Source organism: Thunnus thynnus, chromosome 22 (assembly GCF_963924715.1).
Source record: "Thunnus thynnus chromosome 22, fThuThy2.1, whole genome shotgun sequence".
NCBI lineage: Eukaryota > Metazoa > Chordata > Actinopteri > Scombriformes > Scombridae > Thunnus > Thunnus thynnus.
The window spans coordinates 25,265,119-25,276,705 of NC_089538.1; the positions used below are offsets into that span (position 1 = coordinate 25,265,119).

Below are 11,587 nucleotides of genomic sequence, written 5' to 3' on the forward strand. Positions count from 1 at the left end.
GAATGAACCAAATTAAATATCAATCCATTGAATAGATGTTGAGATATTTCAGTCTGAACCAAAGTGAGGGACTCCATCCTTTGGAGATCAAAGCAACATTTTGTGAAGCAGCAGAAGAGAAAAAATGTATGCCCCATCAAGAATTTAAAGATAATTGTTGCAGGTTTTTCCATTAATTTCAAACAGAGTTTGTTTGAGCGCCCTCTAGTGGCCAACCGAGGAGCTGCAGCCTTAAGGATCTCTGTTGCATCATCCTGGAAAGGACCATCAGTTTTCAGGATTCTCATTACAACAGTGTCTCACGCTGTTGTTCAGGTGGTGCTTACGTGTTGTTTATGGTCAAATTGTCAAAAATAGTGTTGAACTTGACCGTCTCAGATCAATCATTAGCAACATGTGACCAATCAGTGGAGCAGGTTGCAGTTTGTGCCGTCAGTGGACTGTGATGGATGACGAGAGAGAGAAACCCCCTCTCTTATAGACGTGTGAAGGGACTTTATGGAGAAGCAAGGATGATGGAAGTGTGTGAGAATGTGGGGGCGAGGTAAGAGAGACTGTTGCCATGGCGCTGTGCCACCTTCTGTTCCCTCCACCTGTTACAAACATCACAGCCACACTCTATAATAGAGCTGCATGGATGCGTTGAGAGCATTGTGGCGTCAGAAGCGTCCTTCAGTTTCTGTCATATGTCGCCACTGATACTTTATATATCTGTCACATAAATAAATGAGACAGTCAGGAATGATGAGGTTAATGTAAAGGTGTTTAAAGTCGCTAAGAGAACCAAATTTAGCATTGCACTCCTATGTCAGACTCTTGAAAAAATGATCAAAATTGACGCAGTTTTTTAAAACTGAGATTTTAGTTTGGAGCCCCCAGTAATGTGCAGCAATAGTAAGTAAGTAAGTAAACTTTATTTCTACATCACCGTTCAAAACCAGAGTTGCAAGGTGCTTCACAAAATACAATACCATAAAATATAGCTGCAATTTCAGCTATATATGCAGCATAAAGAAATGAGATACAGATAGCAAACATAGAGAGATAAAACCAAACATAAAAAGGACAACATAAATACATTTGAAGTATGTTCTGTATGACTGAAGAATCTCCAGTCAAGGAACTTCAGATATGAACTCACACTAACTGTAGTGCAAAAATAGCACAACCAGTCCAAGAACTTCAGATATGAACTCACACTAACTGTAGTGCAAAAATAGCACAACCAGTCCAAGAACTTCAGATATGAACTCACACTAACTGTGGTGCAAAAATAGCACAACCAGTCCAAGAACTTCAGATATGAACTCACACTAACTGTAGTGCAAAAATAGCACAACCAGTCCAAGAACTTCAGATATGAACTCACACTAAATGTAGTGCAATAATGGTTCCTCCAGCCCAGACAAAGTCCTCCCAGTCCTCCAAACAAAAAGCCAAGTGGGGGTCAAGGCACCATTCAGTGAGTATTTGGTGGCTTGGGGTAGCACAGTTTGGTGGCTGTTGAGTGAAAACTGACCAACCAGTAAGGCTTTGAAAATCAAACCAGATGAAAACCCATGCCTGTCAACGGGGAGGGGAAAATCATCTGAGTTCCCCAAAAATAAAAATAAAAATAAGTTCAAATTGCTCAAAAATCCACTGGATGTTGCTCAAGAACACTCTGACCAGATTGAACTAAAGGGGAAACCTCCATCTTCATTTTAGGAAACATGAACTCTTCTATAAAAGACTCAGATCATAATCACAAAATGTATTTTTTATAGTGTGTGAAAATTATTGTTCCAGTAAGAGGTTATTAAAGAGACACTCCACTGTCCATGTCTCCTGAGAAAATGTCTGGCTACCTGTTGTTTTTAGAATAGATTTTAAGATTTTATTGATTACTTAAGCTGAAATTATACTTTCCACGGCTGCGAACCTGCGAGTCTGCAAGGGTCCGCGTAACGTAAATTTCATCATCAGAGGGTGTAGGCTCTGTGCAGACATCTACATACCTCCAATTTATTTTGACTGTGCAGACTGGCGCGGACAAGTCCGTGAGGCCACTAGGCTGTCTTCCTGTAGACACTGGTCTACTGCACATATGTGGAACGGGTCCTCCAAGTGGACTCCAGAAAGTAGTATAAACAGAACTACTACCCATCCATGGTGGCATCCGCTCGGGAGTATAAATGAAGCTTTACAAAGCCCCGAGAGGCCTCGCTTTAAGCTATCTATCAGATCTCTTATCGCCCTGTGTCCCACTCCCTGAGATCATTGGATGCATCGCTTCTTGTTGTTCCAAGGTCCAGACTGACACATAAAGGGGACAGAGCCTTTGCAGTGCCTGAGGAGACCAGTGCTGCCAACTCTGTCTCATCTTTTAAATCACTTTTTTTGATTTTTGCTGAAATATTGGATCATTTGAACATTTATTGAAATGAAAGCATGTGAGAAGTTTAGAGGGAAAAATCACTATTTGGTGGAGCTGTTAACAACTCATAGACATGTGAAATGTGACCCCGACTACACACTGCTTTTTGTAAGACGTCAAAAGCCAAAAAGGTTGGAAACCACTGGTTTCATCTTTAACAATGTGTTGTATTTTAAAAGCTTGTTATATTATCCATTGTGTCAAATCTTCATCTGAAAAGTAACTAAAGCTGTCAAATAAATGTAGTGGAGTAGAAAGTACAATATTTCCCTCTGAAATGTAGAAAGTAGCATCACATGGAAATACTCAAGTAAAGTACAAATACCTCAAAATTATATTTAAGTGTAATACTTTCCACCACTGCTGCACACTGGTGACATTCACCCCCCCAAAGATTTTTCAGTTTCACTAACATGTATTTGGTTTGTAGTGCCAACACGCAGCAGTAATAAAGCAGTTTGTAGCATTATTCAATGTGCTGTTCTGTTTGCCCAGTTAGTTTATACAGTCTGTGTCTTATTTTAGAGCCTAAAATAAGGAAATGAGGCACATTATAAGATGATTTGGTTCAGTCTCCTGAGATACCGAACAGAGTTAAATTAAAGTTTATCATGATGTTGTGAAGGAAACCAAACAGTTTGATAGGACAGGGCTGAAATTATACTTTCCACGGCTGCAAACCTGCGAGTCCGCAAGGGTCCGCGTAACGTAAATTTCATCATCAGAGGGTGTAGGCTCTGTGCAGACATCTACATACCTCCAATTTATTTTGACTGTGCAGACCGGCGCGGACAAGTCCGTGAGGCCACTAGGCTGTCTTCCTGTAGACACTGGTCTACTGCACATATGTGGAACGGGTCCTCCAAGTGGACTCCAGAAAGTAGTATAAACAGAACTACTACCCATCCATGGTGGCATCCACTCGGGAGTATAAATGAAGCTTTACAAAGCCCCGAGAGGCCTCGCTTTAAGCTATCTATCAGATCTCTTATCGCCCTGTGTCCCACTCCCTGAGATCATTGGATGCATCGCTTCTTGTTGTTCCAAGGTCCAGACTGACACATAAAGGGGACAGAGCCTTTGCAGTGCCTGAGGAGACCAGTGCTGCCAACTCTGTCTCATCTTTTAAATCACTTTTTTTGATTTTTGCTGAAATATTGGATCATTTGAACATTTATTGAAATGAAAGCATGTGAGAAGTTTAGAGGGAAAAATCACTATTTGGTGGAGCTGTTAACAACTCATAGACATGTGAAATGTGACCCCGACTACACACTGCTTTTTGTAAGACGTCAAAAGCCAAAAAGGTTGGAAACCACTGGTTTCATCTTTAACAATGTGTTGTATTTTAAAAGCTTGTTATATTATCCATTGTGTCAAATCTTCATCTGAAAAGTAACTAAAACTGTCAAATAAATGTAGTGGAGTAGAAAGTACAATATTTCCCTCTGAAATGTAGAAAGTAGCATCACATGGAAATACTCAAGTAAAGTACAAATACCTCAAAATTATATTTAAGTGTTAGTTTAGAGCCTAAAATAAGGAAATGAGGCACATTATAAGATGATTTGGTTCAGTCTCCTGAGATACCGAACAGAGTTAAATTAAAGTTTATCATGATGTTGTGAAGGAAACCAAACAGTTTGATAGGACAGGGCAGGCTGACATGGTCCTTCTCTCATTTCAGGTTGCCATGGCAACCAGTGACATGCAGTCCGATAACATCAAGGTTGGTTGACCAAGATAAACACACACACACACTCACAAGCACACATACACACAAACATGAGTTACAACAACACACACTCATTACCTCTGACCTCTCCAAGGTCTCTGCATGCGTTAGCAAGAGATTAAAACCCAGAACTCTTCAGCTTCTCTTCATTTTACTCTCCATCTCATCGCAGCCATGGTCAGCTTTACCTTTCCTCTCTCTCTCCCTCCCTCTCTCTCTCCATCAGTCCTTCTCATCTTCATGGTCACGGTCATCATCTTGCTCCTGGTTACACACCAGTCCATTCCTGAAACCAAACCCCCGGCTCGGGGCTCCATCCCCTGCCTGCCGCGGCTCCCCATCCTGGGCAGCCTCCCCTGGCTGGGAGGAGGCCTCCCTCCACACCTCCTCTTCACACAGCTGGCTCACAGGTGAGAGAAACACTCACTCACAGCAGGAGGCTGCAGGTCTCTGTTTCTGATACTGGAAGTGAAAAGACCAGGAGGCTCCTAAAGACGGTGCTGATGTGTTTGTGACAACTCTGCAATTTATCAAAGAACTTGGTGATGTTTGGAAGAAATTGTTAATGTTTGGAAGAAATCGTTAATGTTGGGAAGAAATCCTTAATGTTGGGAAGAAATCGTTAATGTTTGGAAGAAATCGTTAATGTTGGGAAGAAATCCTTAATGTTGGGAAGAAATCGTTAATGTTTGGAAGAAATCTTAAATGTTGGGAAGAAATCGTTAATGTTTGGAAGAAATCGTTAATGTTGGGAAGAAATCTTTAATGTTTGGAAGAAATCGTTAATGTTTGGAAGAAATCGTTAATGTTGGGAAGAAATCGTTAATGTTTGGAAGAAATGATTGATTGATCCTGAGCAGATCAGGTGACCATGAAGTGATTATGAAGTGTATTCGTGTTTATGTCGTGTGTGAGTCAGGTATGGGCCTCTCTTTGCTCTCTACCTCGGTCCTCACTACACTGTGGTCGTGAACAACCATCAACACGCCAGAGAGGTTCTGCTGCAGAGAGGGAAAGACTTCGCTGGACGGCCCAGCATGGTGAGACATACACAGAACCGACATTCATTATAAATCTCACCATTTATTTTCTCTTCATTGCTGCAGAGCCTAAATACAGTGATGTTAGTCAGTTCATTCATTTAACCACACCAAGAAATATCTATGATTATTGTAATTTGCATTGAATTTACTGTTTACATCCTTGCTACCAGTATGAGGAACCCTATTGATTATTATAAACTGACCTTTACACAAGTGACACCCTTTAGTTTTGATTATATATTGTATTTCATCAAACTCAGTATTCTATTGTTCTGAACAAAATGTGTTTAAAGCATTTTTCAAAAACTGTCAACTATCAAAAGTTTGGTTCGATGTTTCATCTGACTCTTAGTCTCGTTTACTTTGGTCAGATATTTCCTGATCTAATCAGAAATCTTTCTCACTTTAAACCATATTTTCTTTACTTTAGATTTTTTTTATTTAACAGTGATGCATTGAGCAGTTTGATATATTTTGTTAATTATTCCCCTAATTAATGGACCAGTTCATTTAGTGACATCTAGTGGAACAGACTTGGCAAAAATGGAAAATAATATTCATAATTATGTTTTAATTAGTGTATAATCACTTGAAACTAAGAACTGTTGTGTGTTCCTTACCTTAAAATGAGCCCTTTATACAACAGAGGGAGTGGGTCCTCTTCCATGGAGCTGTCATGTTGCACCTCCATGTTTCTACAGTAGCCCAGAACGGACAAACCTAACACTGGCTCTAGAGAGGGCCTTTTTTTGGTATCAGTACCAAAACTCAGATCTTATTGGCACTGACATAAAATTTGTTTTAAATGACTCTGGCATAAGTAGCTATAAATGACATGAAACATCAGGTTTTTTGAACATATGACAGCATTCTGGCATTTTTACAATCATTGGACAACATGCTGAAGTTCACTTTGTAAAGCATCTCAGTGTAAATGTGAAGAAACTTCTCCTTCCTCTTTCATTTGTTCCTCTGCAGGTGACCACCAACCTGTTGACCAGAGGAGGTAAAGACATTGCATTTTCAGACTACTCTCCTCTCTGGAAGTCACATCGCCGCCTCGTCCACAACTCCTTCACTCTGTTTGGAGAAGGAACCAGCCGACTGCAGGACATTGGTAGTCATCTCCATCCATCCGTTTTTAAATTCTTTTGCTATTCATCCCTTCATAGCCTATCCTCCTATTCTCTCCTCAGTTCTGTCCTCGGTGGACAGCCTGTGTGCTGAGCTATTGTCCAGTGGGGGGCGTGGCCTCGACCCATCTCCTGCGGTGACCAGAGCCGTCACCAACGTTGTGTGCACGCTGGTGTTCAGCGCCACCTATCGCCGCGGTGATGCTGAGCTGCAGGAGGTGATCCGATATAACGACGGCATTGTGCAGACGATCGCCAGGGGAGGACTGGTTGACATCTACCCCTGGATGAAGGTACGCTAACCTGAACTTAATTTTAAACTTAACCCTAAAATAAGCTTTAAACCTGAAACAGTCATTTGAAGAGATGAAGACAAGCAATAAAAAATGTATCAAAAATGTCCTCACTTCCCCAACATGACCTCACTTTTCAAAAATTTTCTGTCTTTCCTAAAATGCCACCAATGTTAAGAAATGTCCTCACTTTATAAACATGTCCTCAGTTTGTAAAATGTCCTCACTTCCCAAAAATATTTTTTCTTCCCAAAATGTCCTCACTTTTCTAAAATGTCTTCATTCATAAATGTCCCTATTTTTCAGAAATGGTCTCACTCTCAAGGTACAAAACTGAAATTGGTCCTTACAAAGATAGAAGTACAGAGCACACACATTTAAAAACAGACACTAGCAGTCTGTTTCTGTCCTTCAGGTCTTTCCTAACGAATCTCTCAGTAAGCTGAAGGAGTGTATCACTGTCAGAGACCGACTGCTGACGCGTAAACTGGAGGAGCATAAGGTAACGTGTACACAGAATGCTTTGAACTCTCTGTGATGACACTGGATTAGTTTTCACATATAGAAACATGTGATAGACCAGCAGATGGCGCCATGTTCACCAACAACCACAATCTGACACAACAAACAACATCCTGATGATTCAGCTTTTCTTAGAGCGTCACCAGTAGTGGAACTTAAAATCTAGAGGAAAAGTCAAAGAATAACAACTAAATAATTAAGATTGAACCTCTGGAGATCATGAATTTTATGAAAAGATATCTCTCTCTGGACCAAAGAGCTGGGCAGACAGGTCATTATGTTTTTTGTAGTTTTTGTTGTACAATTTATATTTAACATACAATGTATAACATTTATTTATTTGCATTTGTATTGTGTTGATTGTACAAATTAGTTCTGAATAAATGCACATGTGGAGCCGCCACAGCATCACGTCTCTAGTTTTCTTTCTTTGTTCTGTAAACTCTGTTTAAGTCGTAGTAGATGTGTTGCAAATATGAATGTCTAACTGGAGAAAAACAACGTACATATCCGCCCTCTAGTGGTGATCACAGGTAGCACAATTCATCTTTAATTAAATTGTTGAAGATATTGACTTGACTTAATGTTGATCTAATCAAGGGGAGATTAGACAAACATGTTTCTTCACAGTTTATAAAATCTTTCTGGACTTTAGGGGCTACAAAGAAATCTCCCTTTTGCTGTTACAATTTTTGTGAAAATGTACATTTAATTTGACCTCTAACAGAAGCATAAACTCTTGTTTGTAAAACCTCCAAACCAGTAAGATAAACTTCTCTCCCTCCATCCAGGCATCGCTCAGCGAAGGTGACCCCCGTGACCTTCTAGATGCCCTGCTAAAGGGTCAGACGGGCAGTGGGCGGGGTCAGAGGTCGTCTGAGTCGGAGGATGAAGGGATCACAGACGACCATGTCTTGATGATAGCGGCTGAGGCTTTTGGAGCCGGAGTGGAGACAACGTCCACCACGCTGCTGTGGATCCTGGCCTACCTGCTGCACCATCCAGAGGTAAACACACTGATAATAACAATACTGGTATTTATGCTGCTAGTTCAGTCACATTTGATGTCAGATATTAAGGTCACCAGCCACAAAACAAAACTTTGTACATTTATATATACTTAAATTCAAATAAATTCAAAATACTTCCTCCGCACTTTTTAAATATGTCTTTACTTTCCAAAATTTCCCCACTTTCTAAAAGTATTCCTGCAATTTATACACGTGTATTTTATACAGTATGTAATATAAGTTTATATATATCAATTCAGGTAAATTCAAAATGCAAATACACATAAACAATTTATTCACACACATATAAACCATCTAAAATTACAAATATTTCAATGTTAGAAAGACTACAAATATATACTGTAAATTTAAAATATGTAATAAATTATAATAAATATACAGTATGTCAGGTTTTTTTCTCTGGTATTTATAAACTACTGCTATCACTAAATGTATTTACAGTATAAATCAGAGAAAGAAATATAAAACCATAAAATACTTCATGATTTTTTGTTATAAAAAGGAAGTTTCAGATGCTGTTTGACTGTCCAATAAGCACTTTGGATGAAGCATACCGACCCCTTTATGAGATAGTTCTGTGGTACAAAACTCCAATCTTGCAATTACGAGAAGAAAATTTCATAATTACAAGAAAACAATTTCATAACTGAGTGACACATCTTGTTATTATGAGAAAAGGTCTCCAGTGAATGCAACATGCTTCTGTAGGTCTTGATGATGAACAGTCATCGTTTGAATGTGGCGGCCACTCTGTGCTCCGCCCCCCTTCCAGGTCCAGGAGCGTGTGCAGAAGGAGCTGGACGAGTATGTGGGCGGCGAGCGAGCGGTGTGCGTGTCGGACCGCGGTCAGCTGCCGTACCTGGACTGTGTCATCAATGAGGGCATGAGGATCCGACCAGTCAGCCCAGTCCTGATCCCACACACCGCCATGACCGACAGCAGGTAGGCCTACACTTAAATACTTTTTATACACAACAATATTATATACATGTGAAATATATACATGCAGACCCTTTGGAGGGCCCGACCCCTAGGTTGGGAACCACTGGACTAAACTAGCTAACTGTATATAAAGTAGTGTAAACTAGCTCCACCTCCAGCAGCTACAACAGTAACATGCTGCTCTAACACTGATGCTTCACTATTAATAATCTAATGATGTCATATATAATAATATATCAGTCAGAGGGACCAAACCACTACTTTTACTGCAATACTTTAACTACATCAAGCTCATAATACTTATGTACTTTTACTGCAATACTTTAACTACATCAAGCTCATAATACTTATGTACTTTTACTGCAATACTTTAACTACATCAAGCTCATAATACTTATGTACTTTTACTGCAATACTTTAACCACATCAAGCTCATAATACTTATGTACTTTTACTACAATACTTTAACTACATCAAGCTCATAATACTTATGTACTTTTACTGCAATACTTTAACTACATTAAGCTCATCATACTTATGTACTTTTACTGCAATACTTTAACTACATCAAGCTCATAATACTTATGTACTTTTACTGTAGTAGGATTTTTTCATGCAGGACTTTTACTTGTAATGAAGTATTTTTACTTTTACTGCAGTAAAGTATCTGAGTACTTCTTCCACCACTGCATAATGTTCATGTAACACTAACAGAACTGATCCTACGTCAAACACGTTAACCCATTCAAGCCAAAGTCACGTCCAACTACAAAATTAAAAGTAAAAAAGATAAAACGCCACATAATAAAAAAGAGTAAATACATAAATGTTAGCCTAGATTAATGAAACAATCTTTCTCTCTCCTGCAGTATTGGAGGTCACTCTGTCAGTCGTGGGACTCGTGTTTTGGTCAACATGTGGTCGATTCATCACGACCCGCAACACTGGGACAAACCTGACCTGTTCAGCCCAGGTAACACACACCGATATACACACACAAAACAAACTTTACCAGCTGATTGGTGCGTTACATTAACTTATACTATTATTAATTGCACGCTGCATGTACTGTTTACACTATGAACATTTGCACATTCCAGGTCAACATTTTATACATTTCATTTCATTCTTCTTCTCACTTGTAGTATGTTTCATTCTTTCTTTTTTATATTATTTACAATTACTTAGTTTTGTGTATATTTTGACTTTTATGCACCACAACACCAGGGAAATTCCTTCTATGTGCAAACCTACTTGATAATAAACTTCATTCTAATTTTCAAAAAAGCATCTAAACACACCGCCTCCCTGTTTTCCGCCTCTCCAGATCGTTTCCTTGACGACCAGGGCCAGCGGGTAACACCCTCCTGCTTCCTACCATTTGGGGCGGGGCCTCGGGTCTGCATCGGCGAATCATTGGCCAGGCTGGAGCTGTTCCTCTTCTTGTCCTCTCTGCTCCAGCGAATGAGCTTCAGGCTGCCGGACGGGGCTTCCCCGCCCAACCTGCAGGGGCGGCTGGGCGTGGTCTTGCAGCCGTTACCTTATAAGGTCGTCGTCTCTCCGAGGTCGGGGTGGCAGGGCGGGGCGAAATAAGAGAAGGGAGAGAGGTTGATAGCTGACCTAAAGGCTACGAAAGAAAACAATAATTATAAAATGAATATAACTGAAATAAATCCTATTTTCACCTCGTTCCCTGGTGAAAGTTTTATAACGTTGTAACACGCGAGTGTTAGCTGGCTGCTCCATATAGCAGCGTTTTCCAAAAACAAATGACTTGAACAGACACTAGTTCTTTTCAGTTCCATAAAAATAAAAAAATGGTCATAAAAATACTGCAAACAGCAGCGGAATCCAAACATTACATTACACGAAAGTACTACAATCAAATACTGTTACTTAGCAGACTTGGTTACTTTTAAAAGTGCTTAATTTTTCCTTTAAGTGAAGTCAAAATACATTGCTAAGTTCATCAAGAATAGTTAGTCAAAGTTTGCTAGACTAAAAAGATGGTTGGGATATGGCTAATTTCTGTAGGCTAACGTATAATTAGCATTAGCAGTTTCCATAGCTTTTGAGGTTTTTTTCTCAATTGATGAAAGAAAATTCTGTTGAACACATTATTTTTATATTAGACAATCCTTATTAATAAAAAAAACCCATCATGAAGCTTAAATTCTTGCTAACAGTAACAAGCTAATGCTAATGCTAACTGATTTTAAACACCTACAATTAGCATACAATTGGACATAATCTGTGAGTTGGTAATTCTACAATGTTTCAAAGGTTTAAGGTGGTTTGTTTGTGAGTGTTTTATGAATAAAAGATTATCCACTTCAAGATGTTTTTCTTTTCTCATAAATGGATATCTAGTTTTCTAAGACTACTAAGTGTAATCCTGGTGAAGTGTAATTGACATTTTTACTATTAGTTATTAATCAATAAATAATGATTCATTTTCCGTACAGTAATGGT

At 39.3% G+C, this 11,587-nt stretch overlaps 1 protein-coding gene across 3 annotated transcripts; it reads left to right on the forward strand.

Moving 5' to 3' along the window:
• The first annotated feature begins 283 nt into the window (after window positions 1-283).
• On the forward strand, window positions 284-11,579 carry cyp17a2 (cytochrome P450, family 17, subfamily A, polypeptide 2). 3 transcript variants are annotated; one of them, XM_067580482.1, is made up of 11 exons: window positions 284-544; window positions 4,104-4,145; window positions 4,378-4,561; window positions 5,071-5,191; window positions 6,173-6,311; window positions 6,391-6,620; window positions 7,036-7,122; window positions 7,934-8,149; window positions 8,946-9,115; window positions 9,985-10,088; window positions 10,443-11,579. In XM_067580482.1, the coding sequence occupies exons 3-11, from the start codon at window positions 4,392-4,394 to the stop codon at window positions 10,706-10,708; spliced, it is 1,503 nt and encodes a 500-aa protein (XP_067436583.1). In that variant the 5' UTR covers window positions 284-544; window positions 4,104-4,145; window positions 4,378-4,391; the 3' UTR covers window positions 10,709-11,579. The 3 variants fall into 3 exon arrangements, with proteins under 3 accessions (XP_067436583.1, XP_067436584.1, XP_067436582.1); XM_067580483.1 differs by lacking the exon at window positions 284-544 and having other exon boundaries at window positions 4,091-4,145; XM_067580481.1 differs by lacking the exons at window positions 284-544; window positions 4,104-4,145 and having other exon boundaries at window positions 4,259-4,561.
• The last annotated feature ends 8 nt before the right edge of the window (window positions 11,580-11,587 follow it).